The following is a 25194-nucleotide window of genomic DNA, read 5'->3' as shown; positions in this document are numbered from 1 at the left end:
AAACTTTTTTTCTCACCTAAAACTTATGTTAAAAATAGCCAACAACACATGTTTATAACTTATGATACGGGAAACAATATCTAGTTCTGTTTCAGGGTGTATCTTTAGAAAACGTTTTGCTTCTATGTTGTAGAGAAATCTAAGTCAAAGTAGGTTAAGGGTCTTTTTTTTTTTTTTTCCACCTGTCGAGGAGGCTGGAACGTGGTGGTAGCTAGTGTTGGTGCAACCCCTCAAGTGTGCCAGGATTGGCATCTCGGCTTCTCTGCCTTTCCCTTCATGATTGCAAGATGGTGGCATAACATCTTCACGCAAGGCAGGAAGGAGGAAGCAGGCAGCCTGTCTGTCCCCAACAGTTCCTCACTTGCATCTCATTGGCCAGGACCGTGTCACATGACCCCCCCTGGCTGCAAGGAAGGTTGAGGGAGGGAGATTTAACTTTTCCAGTTTTTACAATAGAAGGGAGAGGTGCGTCAGGAACCAATGGTGTTCGCATTCTGTGCAATTACCTGTTAGAACAATGCCTTGCACCGGAAATGCCCAGAATGTTTAAATATAGCTCCGTCTGCATGTTCTTCCCAAGGGTAGATGCTGTTTTATTGAAGGCTCTTTTTGTTGGAGGAAACCAAAACCCACTCAAGCTAACTCAAAAGAGGAGGTGCTTGTTATAATAATATTAGAAGAGATGTTTATGGTGCACACAAGAAGAACCCTTAACAGCCAGTCTTTATGGGAGCGTGCTTCTGGAATCAAGGCACCCCCAGAGAGCCCCAGCAGTGGGAGTCTGTCACTTTCAACATGAGGGTGTTCTGCCCTTATGTGGCCAGTCAGGTTCCATATGTCTCTGCTACCAGTCAACCCATTTTCTCACTCTCTCGATTCCTGATGACCAGAGAGCAATCTCATTGGTTCAACTCCCTTTATACCAGGCCACAAGTGACTTCCCAGCCCATAAATTGCCCCTTTGGCTTGTCCACTCCAGAGCCCTCGGTGGGCATAAACAGCCACCCAGGCCCACCCCTTTGGCAGGTCTGTGAGCAGGGGGTTGGTTCTTTTAGAGTTTGTATTGCTGAGGCTGGCATTCAAATTACAAGTAGCCACAAGAGGTTGGGAAGTCACAGAGGGGGAATCTCTAGTAAATAGAAGGCATGGAAGACACACACCTTTCCTGATAGCACCCAGCATTTCAAATGAGATCAGCCTGGTGGAAATAAAAATTGCCATTCATCAGAGCCTATAGATGTCTTTCTTTTAGCCCTCCCAGCAGTTCTGCATGACGAGGACCAATACTACATAAAGTGTCCAAGGTGCCCCAGAAGCTTGTGGATCCCTGATCCCTCTATTCTGGCCAACCTCAGGGTCCATGAATTATTGCTGAAAACTACTCTTGGCCAGAGGAAAGCAATAAATACTAGGCTCATGGACTCTATATTTTCCCCCCTTGAGAGAGAGGCATTTATTAGACATATTAAATGGTGCCATCGTCTTTCTACTTTGCAAAAGGGACAGATGAAGTGTGACTCATGTTCTGGGAGGGGGTTGGTCCTCAGAGAGCACTAATTAAACATTTTGCTTCTTAAAGCAGAGTAAAAACCTCCTTCTCATCTCCTTCCACACACACCTATGCTTTCTATATAAAGTGAGAAGACATGTAGTTTGGTTTGAAGGAGAATGATTTCTGCGCAGTTAGATTTTAGATCTTCTAATTGCTCAGTTGCTGTGGCTCCAAAGAAGAGACTGTAGGTTTAAAACTTGGGCATGCATGGTAGACTCCCTGGGGACTGATGAGAAAGCCCAGTTGGTGGATCAGAAACCTTACGTCATCTATGTAGAGTGATGCTAGTTCACAGGGAATTGGGTTGGTTGGTTCAGTTTTGGTGAGGGACTGGACAGGTGGGCAGGGTGTTTAAAAGGAAACTGGCCACCTATGGAAAAATGTAAGTGCTGGTAGAGCAGGTGTAGAGTTCAATAAAGTGTAGTTTTTATAATAACAAGTGATGTTTATTAACTGCTTAGTCTGGGCCAGACAACTTATGGTGTTTTTTATACACAGTATCTCATCTGATCCTCACAACAACCCCAGGAGGTCCATATGCCTATTATACCCATTTTGCAGATTGGGAAACTAAGCCTCAAAGAAGTGAAATAACTCCCCCAAGGTTGAACAGTTATGAAATAACAAGATGGTACGTGTACCCAGGTCTATCTAATTTTTTTTTTTAAGATTTTATTTATTTATTTGACAGCAAGAGACACAGTGTGAGAGGGAACACAAGTAGGGGGAGTGGAGAGGGAGAAGCAGGCCTCCCGTGGAGCAGGGAGCCCGACATGGGGCTCGATCCCTGGACCCCAGGACCATGACCTGAGCCGAAGGCAGACGCTCAATGACTGAGCCACCCAGGTGCCCCTAGGTCTATCTAATTTGATCAGGGTCTGTAGGAGAGAGTAGCTGAGTTCAAAGAAATGTCTTTGGACAGTGTCTAAGGGACCCTTTGAGTACAGGTTCGAGGGGCTCTGAAAGGATCTTTGTCTTGAGACCTCAGTGGCTCGAGTTTCTCCGAGAAATACTGCTGGCCTTGGACTAAAGTCGTAGAAAATGATGGCGTGGTAGAAAAAGTAATTGGGAAAGACAGTAATAGTCTTTGGTGTGTGCCAACCTAGGCCAGACAGAATTGTGCAAAATAAGATTGTACACGTATAATTTAGCTTTAATGGGTATGTAGTGTAGACCCGGAGATTCCTTTGCACGAGATTAAAATTGTTGTACGTTTTAAATGCTTCCAGATGGAGTGGGCTTAGCCAGAACCGGGAAGCTTGGGGGGGGGCGGTTAGAGAGAAGAGGAGTGGCAGTTGGAATTGACTACTGTGGAGGGGTACAGGAGACCCCCTCATTCCCAGTCTTAGGGTAGAAACTCCTCTTCCTTGGGTGCTGGTGATAAAGTCCAACACCAGAGACGTGGCGAGTGGGCCTTTCTGGGGGAGCTCGGAAAGCCAGGTAAATTTCTCCAAACCATCTAATGAAGAGTAACTACCCCTTTCCTGCCTGCATCCCCTCACCCCCAACCCCACGCCTGCCCTGCCTTTCTAACTGTGATTTCCTAAGAACATTCCCCTGCTATACCTCCTCTTTGCCAAGCATGAATCTTTATTTCACATTTGGGTTCTAAATTTCAAATCCAGCTCAGTCTGGTAATTTTAACAGTTGGGGAGAAAAATGCGATTTAGTTCTAAGAAAAAAAAGGCTCTAAAATCTTCTTGGAAATCAGCATTGTTCCCTTCATCATTGTAGCTCCTAATTCGATTTGATGAGCTAAATAAAAATAAGACGAAAACATGTGTATCAAATTTACGTAAAAAATGCTCAGGGGTTTAAAAATTAGAGAAGGGTTTGTAGCCAAACACATTTTCGGTTTCGCTGAACACAAGGCGATGGAAAAATCTCGAGTTTGCCAAACCCAAAGAGCAGCCGCCAGGTTTGCTGAGCCTCCCTCCTATCTTCCAAGGTCTAAGGCAGGGGTTTCTGGCCAAGAACTGAATTCCACAAGGGGCCCCTGCCAGCCAAGCGGTTGGCCTGACCATCGAATGTGGAGGCGTTCTGAGTCTCATCGGGTCCACAGCACTGTGTTTTCCCCCGTGTCACAGTGTGAGACGCAGTTCCTCCCCACATGGGAGAAAGAGCCTCAGCCCGGTCTCCCATCTCCTTGCTCAGTGAAGCGCATCGACAGTTCACCTTTTTTATACTCTCCCGAAAGAGTTCAAGCAGAGAAGGAAAGGATCAGGGAAGTCAGGCACTGAGCCCAGACTCTCCTTCTTTTCCAGCATTTCTTCTCCCTGCCGCAATCTAGCACACTTCCTGCTGTGTTACTCAGGCACCTTGGCACAGGTCTGCAGCCTAAACCTCCAGATGTTCTCTGCTCCTCGCCCCTTTCAGACGTGTAACGGGCCCTCCCTAGAACTAGGATCCCTCTTCGTGGTACTTGCTTTCCGGCCTGCACTCCCAAGACTGCCATTAGCCCCCTTTCGGGCTCTTGGAAGAACGAGGTCTTTTTCTTTGTGGGGACTACTTTGCAAAGCCAACCCCTTCCTCAACTCCGCATCCCCTCCTCTCGTCCCTGCCAGACTGAACCACAAGGAGCCCTGTTTTCTCTCGGCTTCGTTGTTCCTTTCCTTGGTGTTGAAATCTTCTCCTGTCAGCTGGTTTTTTGTTTGTTTGTTTGTTTGTTTTTTGTAATTTCAGCCTGACTCATTCAGCTCATTTTTGCTTTTCTTCATCTGTTTCTTTTCATCTGAAACCACCTTCTCTAAGAGAAGGAAGACCTTAGACTCCAGTATCTCAATGCCCATGTGGCCTGCACTGTTAGCCTGTCTTTCCCTTCCCTCAGGTGAGGTGAAAATGCCTGTATTCACAAGGTGCAAGGAAAATCAAGGGAGAACATGTGTGGAACTGTCTGGTACAGTGTCTGGTAGGTGGCCAGAGATGGTCAGGAAATGCTAGTCCTCCTTCCCCATCAGGTTCTGGTAGGCTTTCCACTTAGGGATTCCCAGTATGCACATCCATATTAAGAGAGAATGACTCTTTTCTTTGGACCTCCCCTGTTGAAAACATCAACATGATTTAAGATCTCATTGTGGACATCTTAACGTTTAAAGTCCTCTTGGTAGCTTTTCATACCCCAAGCCGAAGTCCCACTTTGGGAAAGAGCATGTTTTATTGTATTGTGTACTTTCTATAATTCATAAAAAATAATATTCGTGCATAACGACATGGGAAAAAGCTGTACTATATTAAGTGAAACAGAATATGATTGTATACACAAAGAGCCTGATTGTAAGCTAGTAAAAAGGTATATGCATTTGTATACAAATATACACATGAAGGAAATTTAATAAAATGGTAACAGTAAATATCTTTGGGTGGTAGAGGAGGAAAAACTTGTTTAAAAAATTCCCTAGACCCCTCAAAAATACCTTAGGAGGTGGTTTGATATAGTACTTAGAAACTCAGACTGGTCATCAATGTCTTGACTTCAAGCTCAGTCTCTTCACTTACTGGCTGGGTGACCTTGAGAAAGTTAACTTTACCTAAATCTCAGCTTCCTCTTCAATAAAAAGAGGACAGTAGGAATGTTATACCCAGAAACTTAACAGGACAAGTTAAATGACATATATAAAGTCCTTAGCCAGAACCTGGCATAATCAATACTGGCTCCTTGATCCTTTTCCAATTCCATGAAGACCACAAGATTTCATTGGCTCTTTACATAGAGATCATGAGTCCAGTCGTGTTTACTGAGCCAAAAACTAGGGAACATGTCCTCAAAAGCATTAGAATTTTTGGGCAAGCTGGAATGTGAGACTAGCGAAGGAATCATCAGCCATAAACCCTGTGATTCCTGCTTCCTTAGAGACTAGGGGAATTCCAAGAAGGGAGAGAGAACTATAGACTGAAGAAGGACAAGAGAAAAGGAGGAGGGAGGGGTGAGTCTGGTGTGCAGTAAAATTTGCCTTATGGGGTTACTGAGTTTGGAAGATTAGCTCGAAGGGCTGTGAGCTATAATAAAGCTGATTATTGTGGAGGGCCTTGAACTGGACCCAAGGCAGTAGGGAAGGTCTTTAGCAAGGGGAATGGCAGGATAAATGTTGGGTGGAAGCCGGTCACAGCACGTGGATGGGGGAGAGGCTGGTGGAGGGGTGAGGAGAAGCAGACAGGAGGCCACTATACAACTCCAGCTATGGCAGGAGGACAGACGCGAGGGCAGGGACTGCGAAAATGAGAACAAGGCACATCTGAGAGATGCTGCAACAAAACGATGTAACAAAAACTGATGGCAGTTTTAGAGGGTGAAGCGGAGTGAAATTTTTTAAAAATTAAAAATGCACTGCTTTCTAGCCTAGGAAAAGGGAAGGATGTTGCTTATGGGGGACTGAAGAAGAAAACTAATTTTATACCTTTTTCCCTTTGAGTTTTCTGAACAATGAAAAACATAAACACCAGTGCCTGGGATGAAAATAACATTACAGCCGGTATAAAGTTAGACCAGAAACTATGGTTTGGATTTAAGACCAAAATGGACTTTTTTTTTTTTTTAAGATTTTATTTATTTATTTGACAGAGAGAGACACAGCGAGAGAGGGAACACAAGCAGGGGGAGTGGGAGAGGGAGAAGCAGGCTTCCCGCCAAGCAGGGAGCCCGAGGCGGGGCTCGATCCCAGGGTCCAGGGATCGAGCCCGTCATGACCTGAGCCGAAGGCAGATGCTTAGCGACTGAGCCACCCAGGCGCCCCTCAGAATGAACTTCTTATTCTTCTACTCCATCCAAATTAAACTTCCACACTGGATAGCTGTGGGCTCTCTTCTCCCCACCCCACAAAAAGTGGTCTTCCTAATGTTTGCCTGCTGGAGGACAGGAGCAGAGAGCACAAGTGCTGCTTATGGACAGATAGAAACCAAGGAGAAAACTCCAGGGGGCTCAGTGTCCCATCCCATCTCCCCAGCCCCATTGGGGGAGGGGGCCTAGAAGTAATCTGTCACATTACAGTGCCTTGTGCCGCTGTGGACTACAAAACAAACCACCCCAGAACTTAAGAGTCTTGACAGAACGGTGTATTACGTGTATTTATAGGCTCTTAGCTTTCATAGTTCTGTGAGTTGTCTGGGCTCAGCCAGGTGGTTCTGTCTGGTAGTCTCTCATGTCATGGTTGGATGTCAGCTGGGGCTAGAGTCATCTGAAGACTCGATGGGCTGGAAGTCCAAAATGGCTCACTCACTTAGCTGGTAGTAGACATCGGCTACCAGCTAGTTCAGCTGAGGCAGCTACACATGGCCTCTTCTTGGTGTTTTGGCATTTCATAGCATGGCAGCTGGATTCTGAGGGAAAAAAGTCTCAGGAGCGAGTGGTTCAAGACTGCCAAGCAGAAGCTACAAGACTTTTTAAGACCTAGCCTCGGGGTGTCGCTGGGTAGCTCCGTCAGATAAACATCTGATCTTCCAGCTCAGGACAGGAGCCAGGGTGGAGAGATTGAGCCCAGCACTGGACTCGACGTCAGCGGAGGGTCTGCTTGAGCTTCTCCCCCTCTCCTTCTGTCCCCTTCTCTCCTGTCTCCTCCCTCTCTAAAAATAAATCTTAAAAGAAAAAAAAAGACTTAGCCTCAGAAGGCCTAGGAACATCATCTCTGCCACACAGAGATGTCAAGGACATCACTAAACCTCCATATTTGTATGTATATTACAAATGATTACCACCGTAGCTCCACCACATCATATAATTACTGCTTCTGTTTTGTGGTGAGAACATTGAAGCTTTACTCTCTTAGTACCTTTTAAGTATGTAATACAGTATTATATATAGATGTGTATATATTTTATATATATAATGTATAGGCGTACACACATATATATTACATAGCATATACAGATTACATGTAACTGTAGTTCCCCTGCTGTACTTGAGATCCCTAGTCTTATAACTGGAAGTCTGTGCCCTTCGGCCAACATTTCATGCATCTTTCTTTTCAGCTGGGGTGCTGTACTCTCGGAGGCCATCTGCTCCCCTTCCACCACCACCAACACCACCATCACCACCAGTTTGAAAATGTGTGTGGGGTGGGCCAGGGAATTGCATTAAGAGTGTAGAGAAGCTGCTTTTATTCGACTAAGGTGCCATCTGACCCTACATCTAGGAAAGATTTTGTGACTTAGCTTGTCCTCCATCTGCATCTCTAACTCTCTGGTCTAGCTGTAAAAATCACTTGTGTGTGTGTGTGACATTTTTCTGGCTCGTTTCCATTGTGAAGTGACTTGGGAAGTAACTAGCTATTTGAATAAAACCAGAATTTGACATTTACTTTGACACCAAAAATATCTCGCTTGGCAACTCATAAAATTTATGGTCACACAAGGGAGCCAACCTCTATATTGTGTCAAATATTTCTTCTCATTGGAGATTATTTCCCTCTGATCCCCTTCTGAAAAATAATAATTTCACTTGAATGTTTCAGTTAAACATGTAGTATCTTTTTTTTCCCATTTATTTATTGCATTACACACAGAAGAACAGTTTAAGAAGTTTGTTTAAAAATGCAAATCCCAGGGCGCCTGGCTGGCTCAGTTGGTAGAGCATGAGACTCTTGATCTTGGGGTCTTGAGTTCAAGCTCCATGTTGGGAGTAGAGTTTAATTTAAAAAATAAGAATAAAAAATAAAAAAAGATTTATATATGAGGAAAATGCATGCCTGTGATCTCACTGACATGAAATGACATCTGCACATCAGTGGCCGCCAAACCATTCAGCAGATAATTGGCAAGCATGGCATCATCGGCTATAATGTTTGAAGACCAGTCTTTTTTTTTTTTTTTTTTTTTTAAAGAGTGGGAGAGAGTTGGGAGGGGCAGAAGAAGAGGGAGAGAGAATCTTATGCAGGCACCACACCTAGCAGAGAGCCCAATGTGGGGCTCCATCTCAAAACCGTGAGGTCATGCCCTGGGCCACAATCAAGAGTCGGACACTTAATTGACTGAGCCACCCAGGCGCCCCTGAAGACCAATCTTTAACTCTATTTATATTTGGTTTCTTATTTGAGTGTTCTTGGACCCTGTGTGATCAGACTGGTATTTGAATGAAATAAGATAACGTTATCAAAAAAATGCAAATCCCTGGAATCCACTTCCTGAAATCTAAAGCACTAGGTCTAGAAGCAGGTCCTAGGAGTTTTCACATTTTTAGACAGTTCTGAAGCAGGGAATCCAAAGACCACTCTTTGAGGGGCACCTGGCTGGCTCAGTCGGTAGAGTGTGTGACTCTTGATCTCAGGGTTTGAAGTTTGAGCCCCATGTTGGGTATAGAGATTACTTTAAAATAAAATCTTTTAAAAAACCCCATAAAACAAAGACCACTCTTTGAATAATACTGCCATAAGCCATTCTTCACTGTGCTCCAGGAACTTCAGGGTTTTTTGGGTTTTTAAAAAATTTTTATTAACATATAATGTATTATTTGTTTCGGGGGTACAGGTCTGTGATTCATCAGTCATACACAATTCACAGCACTCACCCAATGTCCATCACCCAGCCACCCCATCCCTCCCATTCTGCTCCAGCAAACCTCAGTTTGTTTCCTGAGATTAAGAGTCTCTTATGGTTTGTCTCCCTCTCTGGTTTCATCTTGTTTCATTTTCCCTCCCTTCCCCTATGATCCTCTGTCTTGTTTCTCAAAATCCTCGTATCAGTGAGATCACATGATACTTATCTTTCTCTGATTGACTTATTTTGCTTATATAATACCCTCTAGTTCCATCCACGTCATTGCAAATGAGAAGATTTCATATTTTTTGATGGCTGCATACTATTCCACTGTATATATATATATATATACCACATCTTCTTTCTCCATTCATCTGTTGATGGACATCTAGTCTCTTTCCATAGTTTGGCTATTGTGGACATTGCTGCTGTAAACATTGGGGTGCATGTGCCCCTTCAGATCCCTACATTTGTATTTTTGGGGTAAATACCCAGTAGTGCAGTTGCTGGGTCATAGGATAGCTCTCTTTCCAACTTTCTGAGGAACCTCCATACTGTTTTCCAGAGTGGCTGCACCAGCTTGCATTCCCACCGACAATGTAGGAGGGTTAGGAACTTCAGTTTTTAATCCTAACATGGGTTTGTTCTGCAACTGTGTTCTAGTCCTGGACGGCATGATTTATTCTTACAGTGCACGTGGCTCAATGCCAGACTAGTAGGTTGGGGATACTACACACCTCATTCTCCACTTGAACACAGATCTGCTGAGACCTGGGCTCCTTGCTTCAGAATAACTGTAAACCTGGGGATTGACTTTGCCACCCAGCAGGTGTCCCACAGCTTACCAGGAGTGCTTGTGTCTTCTCTCCTAAGGCAAGATACATAGTAACTTGCTCTCTTGCTTACTGGAGATCTCTGAAATCCTGCCATGGTGAAAAAAGTCCTGTGAAGTAGTAACACTCCGGTTATATGGTTATGTTAAGTCCCAGTGGCCAGAAGTAGCAACTACATGAATAAAGAATAGCAGTCATTTCATTATTTATTCATCAGGTGATATAACATCCTCTCAACCAGGACATTTTTGAGAGTCAGTGTGGACATCATTAATAATTATGCTGGGAAAATAGCACAAACCAAAACTATCTCATGCACACAGGGACATAAGGTCACTCTGTGTGCCTCCTCACTGGATTTGACACAACTCAATCCACCTACACTACACACCGCATCCGTTCACTCACAGGCTGGGGTTTCTTCTGACCTTTATCTCTATAAATGGGCATTTTAATGAATACAAACTTATTCCTCAAATGATTGATAAGCTAGATTCAAGCCCATTCATTCACTGAGCCTTTGACTCAGTGGTGCACAAGCCAGTGGAAGCCCAAAGAAAGGAGTGGATCATGGGAGTAGCCTGACATGTAAAGGAAATTCCTTCCTATAGCTTATTACCTCCCTGAGCTGCAAAGTACTGGCCTCATGAGAAGAAAACGGAAGCCTTCCACTAGAGTCGCCAGGCACTGGGTTAAGCTTCAGGCTCCCTACCTAATATTCAGCTGGTGTAGAAACATTTTAGCTATTAAGTTGTATCCACCCTCAAAAGTCACATGTTTACTTTGTCTTTAGACTGCAAAAGAAAAAGCAAACCCACAAGAATATCTGTGGTATATTTCAAATATAAAATTATACCCGCAGCCCAAACAACTGGCTTCTTTTGGGGAGCATGAGTACCAGCGTATTTGTAATACTTAATTGTACCTTGATGCATTTGCAGTCAGATGCTCTGAGGTCATGTGGCCAGTCACATGCAGCCCTAACTCCTCCTATGATGAAAGAGTCAGAGAACATTAATGCCATAAGCATCCCCAGTGGCCACCACATCCTAACATTTCATTTCACTAGGGAGACACTGAAGATTTGAAAGGTCATGTCTTCTCCATCACCATTCCCTGGTGAAAATCCAGTACTGTGGCCAAACCAAATGATATAAAGCTGCCCAAGCACACCAGCCCTCTCTCACCTCCCCAGGCTTTGGCCCCTGCAGTTCCCACTATGTGTAAGGCATATGATCCAGCTCCTTCTTCCTGACACTCCATGTGATGAATCCCTGCTGCTTTGCACATTCCCAGCAGGTGGTCAACAGACTTTGGAAATGTGAATGACCAAATGGTTTTGCCTAAATTTTAAGGAGCAGAAGTAGGTTTCAAACCCAAGTCTTTTGCCACCAAATTCAGTGTGTGTTTCATGACATAGTGTAGATAGAATCACAAGAGAGAATCTGGATGCTATCTTGACAGTTTGCCAGAATGCCAACGCTGAAATAATCTGCTTGGTTTATAGGACCACAGAGAAGTATGGTGGAATTTTATTTTTTTCTGGTACAAGTGCCATATTCAGAGTTCTCTAGGTTGAGCTTTTGAGTTGGCTACATGGGGTACAGAGGATAAGACTTTGTGCTCTCCTTATTTTCTACCACCTATTGGCATCCTTTATCTTGGGAACTGTCTAGCTTTTCTGCCAAGAACACTACTGAGACTCCCAATCACTGTTACTTTAAATGAGACTTGTACTTGAACCCCAAGGCCCTTGAGCCCACTCTTCCTCATCTCCTTCCACCAACTGGCTTACTTTCACGTGTACTGCCCTGAGATCAGCACCATCAAATAATAACACGTGGTACACTAGAATTTGTAGTTTCCTTCCACATTATCTCATTTGATCTTTCTAACAGCTTTGTGAGAGAGGTGGAATAGGCGCTAACATATTTTTTTTTCAATTTTTAAACAATGATTTCAGGGATGAGAAAATTGAGAGCAAAAGAAAATAAATGGCTTCTCTCAAGTCCCAAAGCTGGTTAGAAGCGGAGACCTGAAGTGAGGGCTTCTGATCCCAAAGGCAGGGCTCTCGTTCCTCCAGAAAAGCCAGGCCTGAGCTGTGGGAGCTCACGGGCCTCCACTGAGTACTTCAGAGGGAAGAAAGGTTGGGCAAATTTGCTGGGTTGATAAAGCTGTAAAAGCCGCCAGGGCATCCTAGAGAAGCAGCCAAGATTTGACAAATGAAAGAATTGATGGGCTCTTTTTTAAAAGCTTCGAGAGGCTGGCATCAACTTACACCCATATGAACCATTTTAACGTGCCACCGAAGTTCCCTCCGTAATAGAGCAGAGAGGCAAACACACATTTTCCACAAATGCTGAAGCAGCAGCCTGCGGCCGAGCACTAAGTGGTAGGACTGGATGAAAGACTTGCTTGTTGCAAGCTCCTGTGTCAGTAGGTGCCCGGTGATGACATTAAGGGCGTCTCTAAGTGCTTTCCCGCCGAGGGCCCAGGGACAGCAGTCAGTACTCGGCTCACTTGGGCACAGTAGCCAAGGGTCTTCTTTGCCCCCAGACTCCTTCCTGCTCCCTCCCTTACACTGAGTTTTTTGTCAGCAGCTCCAGTGAGGACAGGGAAAGAAAAGGAGAGAGTCTGCGACTTCCGTTAAATATCAGCATATTGCATTTTTGGTGATGGCTCGTCGGAGGTAACGAGTGAAATCTGCTCAGTCACCATATTAGAGCAGCCTCTGACTAGGCCTCCGATCCTGAGTTAGTTTTCTTCCTCTCATTCATTCTTGGTCTCAGCAACTATGTCCTGAAGATCTATTGTTACTTACTATGAAGAATACCGGGAGGCCCACAGAAGAAATGCAGAGTGGGATCTCTGGCCAGGGGGTGAATCTGGGGAGGGAAGAGAAGAGGACCAACTCACTGTGTGTTCACCGTAGGCAGAATAAGGGTAAATGTGCAGTGAGGCAAATGCTTCTCTTGGTTGTTTATTGACTGCTTACCAAACGCTAAGCTCTGCGTTCTGGGGACAGAAGCAGAGAGAACAACTCAGACCTTGCCCCTTGAGGAGCTTATTGCCTCTGACAGTGTTTCCCAGGCAAGGCTCCCCCGCCACTTGCATTGGAATTATCTGGCCTTTGTCTAAAGAAGCTGATGCCTGGGCTCAGATCGACACAATCAGAATGTTAAAGGTGGGCCCTTGAATCTCAAGTTGTTCGGTGAGCACCACAGGTGAATTTTTTTTTAAGATTTTATTTATTTGACAGAGAGTACAAGCAGGGGCAGTGGCAGGCAGAGGGAGAGGGAGAAGCAGGCTTCCTGCCGAGCAGGGAGCCTGATGTGGGGCTTGATCCCAGGACCCTGGGATCATGACCTGAGCCGAAGGCAGACGCTTAACGACTGAGCCCCCCAGGCATCCCCAACCCCAGGTGATTCTTAAGCACAGGAGAGTCTGAGCATGATCTTGTGGCAGAGACCAACAAAGGGACCCAAACAGGTGTAACTAGGGAGAGCTGTGCTGGGGGGTGTGCAGGCTTGTGACTGCAAGGACCGGGGAAGAGGAACACACGCTGCTTGTTGGTTTCCTTCAGGATTGTTGTGGCAGCAGAGGGGGGCACTGCACCCCCAGTCTAACACTGCGTCCAGAGTAAGGAAGGGGCCTGTGGGAAATCACCTCAGTTGCTCCGATCTTTGTTCAAACAGTGCCTTCCTGGAGAGGCCTGCTATAGCCATGTTCTAAAAGGACTCTTGTCATTCTTCTTTTTTTTTTTTTTAACTTAAATTCAATTAATGAACATATAATGTATTACTGGTTTCCGAGGTAGAGGTCAGTGATTCATCAGTCTTATGGAACACCCAGTGCTCATGACATCACGGGCCCTCCTTAATGTCCATCACCCAGTGACCCCATCTTGTCATGCTTCTTACTCGGACTTTTCCTCCAAGCACCTGTCCTCTTGTGACTTTGGAGTTGTGTGTCTGTCTCATGCACTAGTGTAGAAGTTGTGAGGGACTTGGGGGCGCCTGGGTGGCTCAGTCAGTTAAGCCTCTGACTCTTGATTTTGGCTCAGGGCATGATCTTAGGGTCATGAGATGGAGCCCCACGTTGGGCTCCAAGGGCGTGGAGCCTGCTTGAGATTGTCTCTCTCCCTCTCCCTCTGCCCTTCCCACCCTCCAAAGAAGTTGTGAGGGACTTTGTCACTTCTGTCCACAGCTGTATCTGCAGTGCCTAGAAAAGTAGATGGCACATCGTAAGTGCTCAGTAAACACATAAAGGCGCTTCTAGGAGGGCAGATGGATCCACACTGGCCCCATCTCTCAGCTGCTCAAGTGATATTGCTCTCAAAAACTGCAAGAATCTCTAAGCTTCCTGTGGCCTTTCTGTCCCTTCTTGGCAGCTGGGAACATCGGAAGGAGCCACCGGCAGCCCTGACCTCTCCCTCCCACAGAGACATTTGCATGGTGCATCTCTCCCTGACTGGGGCCCGCAGAGACTCTCTCTTCCTGGTGTCTGAGTCCCGGGGAGCCTCCGAGCCATTAGTTTAGTGTGAGGCTTCCTGGAATATCAAGAAGCTATTTCCAGAATTGAAGAGGGAGCTTTGGAGAGGTGAGTGTGGTCTGATAGAGGAAGGCCAACAACTCTGAGGAGAGGAGGTCAGGACTCCGGAGCCCAACAGAATCCTCTGGAGCCCTTGCCGCCGGCGAGGATGGGCGTGCAGTGGGTTGTCCCGTGCTGCAGCCCAGTTTTTCTGAGAGCCTTTTCACAAAATGTTCTGCATCACAGGTTAATGTATAAGACACGAGTTGTAAGTGGAAAGTTGGCAGAGTCCTTTGGAAATTGGCTAAAGGGCAGGAAATAAAGGGTAGCAATAAAAACCTAAAAGGATGTTAATTGGGGAGTGCCTCAGGGAATAGGGTTGAGACCAGCTTTTTATTATTTACATTAAAAATACTTGAGAATGGTTTTGAAAGGATTTTCATGTTGGCTAATGAAACAGCATTAGGGAGCTGTGTGTGGAAATGTGAATAGTGGAATTAGGGAAGGATTCAATTTATTGATGGAATTGAAGCAAGTGTTTTCTGACATGTTTCTGTGTATCAGTCCACACCCATTCCATTGGCTAGATTTCCCTTTGAGTAGTGGGCAGGATGACTTCAGCTTAAACAACTCAAATCTCTACATATGTTTGGCTGGCAGAAAAGCACTGGAAGAGATTCTGGCACTTTAAACCCAGGGTAGTCCTGAAATTAAATTGATGTTATCTTCAGACCTGGAAATCTTTCTTGTAGAAGGAGCTAGAAGACAGATGGAATCTCCCACTTAGCTAGAGGCATAAGACTGGAACTGGAGTACCCGACATCATCTCCCCACCTCCCGTAACACTTTTTATTTTATGGAGTTTGGATTATCGCAGAATTGTACTGTAGATAGACCCCAAGAAGAAGCAAGCAGTCTCTCTTCAGCAAAGTCATTGCATCCTGGAAATTACAGCATAGTGAGCCAGGACTGGGGAGCCCAGAGCCAACATTTGCTGTCCTCTCTAAAGCCTGCCTCAGAGGCCTCATGGAGGCCACCAAGCCCTGGATCTCCTTATTTGCAAGCCTGGGCCTGTAGGAATCCTCTTCAGCCTCGCTACTCAGAGTGCCGTCCCAGGACCCACAGCATCGGCATCACAGGGGAGTAAGCTAGACATGAAGCCTCTCTAGCCACACCCCAGAGCTGAATTAGAATCCGCATTTTAGCAGGATCCGCAGTGGATTCCTAGGCACATTAGCATTTGAGAAGCACTGCTAGAACATTTGTGACACCAGGAATCACAAGAAAATACAGCAAAGGGGATTTGGTTGCTTCTATGGAGGGAAAACTAGACCACATGAGTTCAGTGGCCTGAGGATAGAATTCTGGCATTTGGGACTTTCCAGTCTACTGTAAACTGAAGATTCTCCTTGTTGTTTTCTTTAATTTGGCTTCACAAGGCACAGTGCCTTCTCTAGGAGGTAAGCTCACCCTTAAAGTGGATATCCCTTTTGAGAAAATGTTAAAAGCCAGTCCAGCATACCCCTGAGTTCTCGTCCCCTGAGTGTGGGCCGTGCACTGGGCCACTAGCTAATTGTTACCACCTAGTTAGCAGGCCACAGAGGCGTGGTACCTGGAGGCTGCTTTTCACTTGAACTCATTTTCCAAGGGCTCTGTGGGTAGGTGTGTGGTATTTTTGTTGTTTTCTGCTGCTGGATGTAGGCTGTTAGTCCACAGGACCGCCCTATGTCAGGGTGTCACGGGCCTGAGCAAACCTTTCTAAAACATAGGAGGCTTGGCTTTCAAAGACGTGGATTTGAGCAGTCTGTAGGCCTCTTAGAATTGAATTCTCTGTAGGTTTGAGATGACCTAACACTGACTGTGTGTGATGGGGCACGCAGCTACTTAAACTCCAACCTCCTTCCTCTCCCTGCCCCTCCCCTGGCCTACAGCTTTCACTCAGACTTGCTTTTAGAAGACAGGAGAGAGAAAAGAGAGGGGTTGAAGGAACTAGAAGATTGACAAACTGACCTGCGTTTGTCCTTAGCTTGTGAGGTGGTGTACACAGGGCTGGTTTTGCCAAATTAGGAGGGAATAGTAATGAAACCCCAAACTCTTTTCCTGCCAGAGTTGGGTGAAAATAGAATTGTGACCTAACCCAAATACTGCTTCATTTTTATTCTTACTAGTTTTGTCAAGGTTATACTGTTCTTCTCCAAGAGTTTGGGTGGATATTGAAATATCCAGGTCCTTCCAGGCACTAGAGATGAGGAAAAACGTCACGTTTGCCAAGATACAGTTTGGAGATTCAGACTTAGCATGTGTCCTTTATAATTGAGGCTAGATTGAGGCCCCTCAAATCTGAGTATAGCTCTTTGCCCCATCCTTACATGAGAGGAGCCCTGCCCCTAGGGCCTCAAACAGGTAAACCGGAAAGTGATTCACGTGAGCCCATTAAATAAGTGTCTCCTTCAGTCCTAGACAAATACACACAGAGCAACTACTAAAGATCTGAGGCTGGCCTTCTCTCCCCCACAGACAGAGCCCAGAACCAGGGAAATCTGCTATTCATCTTTATACTTAGAGCACCTGGCACAGAGCAGGCCCTTAGTTAAGTCTTTGTGGAATGGTTGGATATGTAAGGAGGAAGGAGGCAAGCCTCTGACTGCTTTTCTGGCTAGCACAGTATCGACTATAAGTATTGTTCTAGCTATGTCTCAGGCATTATTACATTTTCCATTCATTCTTCCTTGTCAACTATTAGGCCCACCTGGTGAGCCCCATATGTCTATATGGCAAGTCTCCAAAGGAGGCTACCCCTGGCCACAAAGCTGGCTGCACAACCAGGTACCTTATAGTGCATACCTAAAAACACCTAGGCTGGATGGGAAAAGAGAAAGGAATTCAGAAGCTCATTTGTTATGGGAAATAATGTGCTCCCAACCTCTTAAGTAGGAATATTCCCATTCTTTTCAGGTAAGAGTCTACGATCTCTCCAAATATGAGCATGGATCAGATGATGTGCTGATCTTGGCCACTGATGGACTCTGGGATGTTTTATCAAATGAAGAAGTGGCAGAAGCCATCACTCAGTTTCTTCCTAACTGTGATCCAGATGACCCTCACAGGTTTGTGCATTTCTGTGGTGGTAGGGTTGTTCCTCGAGCCAGTTTTCACGGTGTGACTGAAATAAGTAATCATGCACTTTTCATCATTCATGATTTGCTGTAGAGCTGATATGGATGGATTAGGAACCAAACTGTAAAAGGGACAACATTTCTTATTAGTAGTACTTTCACAGCCAAATAAAAATCCTCAAGTCGAACCTAGATGCAAGTGGTAAAGAATTTGATTTGTAAGATACTTCAGCAACATATTTCTCACATTCTTCCTTTGTAATTCCGAAGTGAGAATAATCCAGTTTGTGATCCTCCTGTTGAGAATAATACCAAACACTCCTAGCATTGATTTTTATCCATTGGGAAATGATTTCTTTTGAGGGAAACATTGAGAAAGGAGAGAATAATTAAAGTAGGTTTTCATTTGTAGGATAATGGCAGTGTAAATATCCCAAACAATTCTAGATGACTCAGAAATAAACAGAAATCCCCTCAGGAGAAAGGCAGCTTTCACTTAGAACACAAGGAAACAAGTCACCATGAGAAAAAGCCAGTAGAAATAGCAGACAGTGGAGTGGGACCTATAAACAATTCATTCTTGAATTTATCAGTCAAAAATATAAATATTTTAACATTTCAGAAATGTTTTTTAAAGTGTTGAAAATAGGAACAAGGACAAGAGACTATAAATTGCACAGATTTTAAAAATAAGGAAATGGAACTTCTGGAGATTTATTTTTAAAATAAGAATTAAAAATTCAGAGCATTAAACAGATTAGAGATAAACACTGGTGAGCTGGAAAATTGATCTGAACAGTCTAGAAAATGGCTCAGAGAGGCAAAGAAGAGGGAAAATGTAAAAAATGAGATTATGAGACTAGGGGAATGACCTAAGATGCTCTCAATAGAATTTCAAAAGGAAATTTTTGTAGATGAGAAGAGAAAGAAAAAGTTCCAGAATTGTTGATTGATAGTAAACTGAAGATCCAGAAAGCCCAACAGATCTTGAGCAGAAGAAATGAAAATTATAAGTAGGTATTTCATAATGAAACTGAAGAACTTTAAACAAACAAAATAATAAAAGCATTTGGAAAGAAAGACAAAACAGATCTATATAAATAATATTTAGACTGTGAAAGCTGACTTTTCAGAAACAACAATAGGATCCAAAAGACAGTGGAGTTACATCTTCAGTTGTCTTAAGAATTTTATTAACATGAAAGTTTTCTTAACATATATGAAAGAATTTTCCTATGTAGTAAAAATATCATTAAAGAGGATAAATTAAAGGCATTTTCAGGCAAAACACAACCTGAGGAATTTTAATGCCAACCAAACTGCTCTGAAGAAAATTCTAAAGGATGTACTCAGATAAGAAAAGGAAATGGTCCCAGATGGAAGATCTGAGAAGTAAAATGGATTATTAAGCTAGGATCATAATAAATTTGTAGACACATTGGCTATATAAAGCAGAAACAAGAACATCTAATGTGGGGTACTAAAAATGATAGAATTGAGATACTAAATAAAAACAGCACAATAAATTGGCAAGGGGGGATAGCAAATCAGTTACAGTGTGCTGTGATTCTGCTGGAAAAGGTTCTCTTAAAGAAGTTTAGCTTTAGATTCTAAATGTGTTTATTTTTATTGTTACGTTAATCATCATACATTACATCATTAGTTTTTGATGTAGTGTTCCATGATTCATTGTTTGTGTATAAACACCCAGTGCTCCACACAGTACGTGCCCTCTTTAATACCCATCACCAGGCTAACCCATCCCCCCACCCCTCTCTCCTCTAGAACTCTGTTTCTCAGAGTCCATAGTCTCTCATGGTTCATCTTAAATGTGTTTAAATAGCTAAGAAAACTTTTATAGTTTTCTTATGTATAACTTTTAGAATAGAATGTATAACTTTTAGACTAATCAAGGGAGAGAAAACCTACATGGAATCAGAAACCAAAGTTCTAAAAATTTATAAATCAAAAAATTATAATAAAATTAGAAATTACTTGGGTTTGGGGGCACCTGGGTGGCACAGTTGATTGGGTGTCCAACTCTTGGTTTTGGCTCAGTTTGTGATCTCAGAGTCATGGGATGGAGCCTCATGTCAGGCTCTGTGCTCAGTGTGGAGTCTACTTGAGATTCTCTCTCTCTCTCTCTCTCATGCTCATGCTCGTTCTCACGTGCGCTCTCTCTCAAATCTTAAAAAATAAATTACTTGGGTTTGAATAATGGGAAGAATACTACATATCAAAGCTTCAAAGGCTGAACTTTGAATCTTTTTTTTTTTTTTTGGTCTAATTTAATGAGCTATGCATAGATGAAGACTCCGCTCACCCCTGACCTACCAGAAATAGCTACATCCTCTCCATGTCATAACATAGCTCTTTCCAAGACTCCCCACTATAACACAAGGAACCCCTGGCCACAAGCTCTAGACTCCTTACCACAGGGAAAGATTTTCTCAGACTAGGACCTTGAGGACTGACATGTGTTATGTCAGAAATACATATATTTCTGCCTATATTATCCACATAAATATGTACATAAGGCCTCTTATAACTTCTAGACTCTAGGAGCCAAAGGAGTGGAGCTATCTACTTGTGGACCATGTATTCTTTTCCTGAGTGCAGGCCATTAGTAAATACCTGTCCTAATTTTAAATTTTAGGTCTGCAGTCCTTATTTCTACAATAGCATCTAATTTAATAAGTGAAAATAGAATAAACACAGAGTAATGGAAGGAAAAATTATAGATAAGAAAATAGAGAACAAATATTGAATAAAAATAAATGATAAATGAATTTAGTGAAGTTGCAGGATACAAAATCAGTATCCTGCAATCTGTTGAGTTTCTCTACACTAATAACAAACTAGCAGAAAGATAATGTCAGAAAACAGTCCCCTTTAAAATTGCATCAAAAAGAATAAAATACCTAGGAATAAATTTAACCAGGGAGGTAAAGACCTTACTCTGAACCCTATAAGACATTGATGAAAGAAATGGAAGAAGAAAGAAATGGAACAACATTCCATGCTCATGGATTAGAAGGACAAATATTGGTAAAATGTCCATACTACTCAAAGCAATCTACAGATTCAATGTAATCTCTATCAGAATACCAAAAGCATTTTTCACAGAACTAGAACAAATAATCCTAAAATTTGTATGGAACCATACAAAAGACCCCGAATAGCCAAGGCAATCTTGAGGAAGAGCAAAGATGAAGGTATCATAATCCCAGATTTCAAGATATACTATGAAGCTGTAGTAATCAAAACAGTATGGCACTTGCATAAAAACAGACACATAAATGAAAGGGACAGAATAGAGAGTCCAGAAATAAGACCACATTTTAATAGTCAATTAATCTACAAAGGCAAGAATATACAGTGGGGAAAGACAGTCTCTTCAATATATGGTGTTGGGAAAACTGGACAGCTACATGTAAAAGAATGAAACTGGGCCACTTTCTTACACCATACACAAAAATAAATTAAAAATAGATTAAAGACCTGAAACCATAAAACTCCTAAAATGAGTTTATAGGCCATAAACTCTTGGCCTTAGCAATATTTTTCTGGATGTGTTTCCCCAGGCAAGGGAAACAAAAGCAAAAATAAACAATTGGAACTACATCAAACTAAAAAGCTTTTGCACTGTAAAGGAAATCATCAACAAAACGAGAAGGCAACCTCCTGAGTGGGAGAAGATTTTTGCAGTATTTGATATATCCAATAAAGGGTTAATATCCAAAATATATAAAGACTCCTGTAACTCAACACTCTGAGGGAATGAAAGACAAATAAAAAATGTGCAGAGGACCTGACTAGACATTTTTCCAAAGAAGACTTACTGGCCAACAGAACATGAAAAGATGCTCAATATCACTAATCATCAGAGAAATGCAAATCAAAACCACCATGATATAGCACCTCACAACAGAATTGCTAGTATCAAAAAGACAAATAATAAGTTTGGCAAGTATGTGGAGAACAGGAAACCCTCGGGCACTAATGGTGGGAATGTAAATTGGTGCTGCCACTGTGGAAAACAATATGCAAAGTTCCTCAAAAAATCTAAAATAGAAACACCATATGATCCAGTAATTCCACTTCTGGGTATTTACCCGAAGAAAATGGAAACAGTAGATCAAAAAGATCTATTCATCCCTCTGTTTATTGCAGTTTTACTTAGAGTAGCCAAGATATGGAAGCGACCTCAGTGTCCACTGATGAATGGATAAAGAACGTGTATATACACATAGAAAAGGGGGGATCTTGCCATTCTCAACAACATACCTGGAGGGTATTATGCTAAGTGAACTAAATCCAAGAAAGACAGATACCATAGGATCTCACTTTTACGTGGAAATCTAAAATACACAACAAATAAACAGAAACAGACTCATAAATACAGGCAACAGACTGATGGTTGCCGGAGCAGATGGGAGCTAGGAGAGAAGTGGAACAGGTGAAGGGGATTGAGAGTTGCAAACTTCCAGATACAAAATAAATCATGGGGATGAAAAAGAAATATAGGCAGTACAGTCAATAATACTGTAATAACTTTGGTGACAGATGGTAACTACCCTTACAGTGAGCATTTCATAATATATAATTGTCAAAGCACTATGTTGTATACCTAAAACTAATATAATACTGCATGTCAACTGTACTTCAATTAAAAATTAAAAAATTTTTTTTTAATAATAAAGCCATAGTTTATTGTTTAAAGCAACTAACACATTAGGAAAATGCAAATTAAAACCGCAGTGAGATATCACCTCACCCATCAGGATAGCTATTTAAAAAACAAAAAAACAAAAATCTAAAAAAAAACCAGAAAATAACAAGAGTTGGTAAGAATGTGGAGAAACTGGAACCCTTGCGCATTACTGTTAAGAATGCAAAATGGTGGAGCTGCTATGGAAAACAGTATAGTGGTTCCTCAAAAAATTAAACATAATAATCATATGATTTGACAATCCATTTCTGTGTATATACCCAAAAGACGTGAAAACAGGGACTCAAACAGGTATTTGTACACCCATGTTCATAGCAGTGTCATTTATGATAGCTTAAATGTGGAAGCAACCTGTATGTCCACGAGCAAATGAATGGATGAGGAAAATGCATATAATGCAATGGAATATTAATTAACCTTAGAAGAAAATTCTCACAGATGCTACAAAATGGGTGGTGGGTATAGACGTTATACCAAGTGAAATAACCAGTCACGGAACAACAAATACTGTATGATTCAATTTATTTGAGGTACTTAGAATAGTCAAATTCATAGATTCACAGAGTAAAATGGTCATTGTCAGGGGCTCAGGGGTGGGGAAAGAGACTATGTGTTTAATGGGTACAGCATTTCAATTTGGGAAGATGAAAACGTTTTGAGGGTAAATAGTGGTGATGGTTCTACAATAGTATGAATGTACTTAATGCCTTTGAACTGTACATGCTTTAAAATGGTAAAAATGCTAAGTTCTGTGTTATGTTTATTTTACCACAAATTATTTCTCAAAAACAAATTTGGAAAATTAATAAATTAGGTAAATTTCTCATAAGACTAATCAAAAACAAAGGGTTACAAATAACATTGGGAATAAAAAACAGTAATATCTCAGACACAGCAGAAATTAAATGTGAAGATGCTATGAAGATATATGTATTCTTTCATAGGTACATTGTAAAGATATTAATTCTCCCTGATTGATCTTTAGAGGCAGTACAGTTATAACCAAAATTCCAGTGAGGTTTTCATGTAGCTTCATAAACTTATTCTAAGATGTATACGGAAGAACAAAATGCTAGGAATGTTTGTGACATTTCTGTATGGGTCTTACCCTTCTAGATATTAAGACAAAATCAGAACAATTAAAAGAGTGTAGAAAAAATTAAAATTGAACCCTTTCCTCACACCATAAGCTAAAATCAAGTCCATGAAAATTAAGACTTAAATGTGAAAGGCAAAATAAATACAACTGATAGAAAAAATAGTTTGGGAGAGTCTGTTTATATGATCTTAGAGAAGGATTTCTTAAAGAAGACCCAAAAAGCACGAAAAATAAAAGATTGATAACCTTAACTGCATTAAAATTAGCAACTTTCATTCTTCAAAAGACAACATAAAGAGAGTAAAATGATAAGCTGTGAACTGGGAAAAGATTTTTGCAACCTGTATAACCGAAGAGGGATTCCTATCCATAGAATACAGTGAACTCTCACAGATCAATAAAGGAAACACAAACAACCCAGTAGAAAAATGAGCAAGAACCAAACACTCATGACACAGAAGAATGTTAATGTCCAGTAAATATATTTTAAAAACACAACTGGAGTAAGCAGAGAGGTACAAATTAAAAACATGAAGTAACAGCAGATGGCTTTGTGAATTTTTAGACAGACGGATGACACCTTGGCATACCTGGTGAAGTTAGGTCTTTGCATATCCTGTGACTCCGAAGTTCTCCTAGGTCTGTACCCTGGAGCACTGGTTATGAAAGTGTAGTCCTTGGGTCACATGGCATTGGCATCATCTGAGAACTTGTTAAAGATGCAAATTCTCAGGCCCCATCCCAAATCTACCAAATAAAACTCCAGTGAGGGGACCCAGCAGCTTGTGTTTTAATAGACCATGCAGGTGATGTGGTGCTGCTAAAATTTCATACAAAAAGATACCCACAGAATTGTTTTTATTACAAAAGCTGGAATCAACACACGTGTCCAATCATAGGATGGATAAACTTTAGGACAGAAGGCTTTATAGCTCAGAAAAAAAGGGAATGAACCAAAGATGTGCTCATTAGCAGGGAAGAATCTCAAAAACATAATGTTGAGTTTAATAAGTAAGTCATAGAAGAATACACATATTATGATTCTATTGACATGAAGCAGAAAACTAACAATATATCATTTAGGTATATAGATACTAAAACTGTAACAAAAAGCAAAAAATTAACCCAAAATTCAGGGTAATAGTTACCTTGGTAGAAGGGGTGACAGGGAGGGGAAGGGTATGTGCTTGAGAAAAGGCCATAGTGAGCTTCTGAGATCTTTCTGGTACTGTTCCTTTAGCTAAATGGCAGCTACATGATCATGCATGTTATTTGAAACTATATATGTTGTATGCATTTGTTCGCATGTACACTACGAGAGGCAGCGTAGCCTGGTGCTTATAAGCATGGAAACTAGTCAGACTGCCTGAGTTCAAATCCTGGTTCTGCTTCTTCTAGACTTGTGTTTCTTAACTTCTCAGTGCCTCAAATTCCTCCTCTGTAAAATGGGGGTTCCAGTAGTACTGACCTCATACATCTCTGTAAAGTGAAGTTCCTGCTAATGACTAAGCAGTAATGGGTGTTTGTTGTTGTTACTCTGTATTTGATGCTATTTTTCTATGTTTCATATATTTCACAACGAAAAATATTCCTTTAGGAAAAAAGTGAAGCAAGGCTGTCTCTCTCTTCCTTGACTTGTTTGGTATCCAATTGTTTGGATTCTTTTATTTGAACTTAAGTGGATTTTTCTCCTGTTGAGCTTTAGTTTTAATCTGTTTTATATCCTGCTTGTTAGCAACATTCTCGCCAGTTTTCTCTACTATGATTATTTTTATAAAGCTTTGCAAAGCCAGCTGACAGGTACAAGTGCAAAGGCACCACTTTTTTTTTTTTTTTTTTTTTAAATCTCTCCAAGCTGGTTTGGTTTT

The 25194-nt window shown here is 42.1% G+C and overlaps 1 protein-coding gene across 1 annotated transcript in view; it reads left to right on the top strand.

Moving 5' to 3' along the window:
• PPM1H (protein phosphatase, Mg2+/Mn2+ dependent 1H) overlaps nucleotides 1–25194 on the top strand; it is a 241547-nt gene that overhangs the window by 200308 nt on the left and 16045 nt on the right. The window contains exon 9 of the mRNA XM_028110952.2: nucleotides 17335–17486. Within this exon, the coding sequence (XP_027966753.1) occupies nucleotides 17335–17486 (152 nt within the window). The remainder of the gene's footprint in view (nucleotides 1–17334; nucleotides 17487–25194) is intronic.

The sequence above is a fragment of the Eumetopias jubatus genome, unplaced genomic scaffold, assembly GCF_037043125.1.
Source record: "Eumetopias jubatus isolate StellerSeaLion01/CBP00866 unplaced genomic scaffold, mEumJub1_p1.0 scaffold_8, whole genome shotgun sequence".
NCBI classification, from domain to species: Eukaryota; Metazoa; Chordata; class Mammalia; order Carnivora; family Otariidae; genus Eumetopias; species Eumetopias jubatus.
This window is presented reverse-complemented; position numbering and strand designations above follow the sequence as displayed.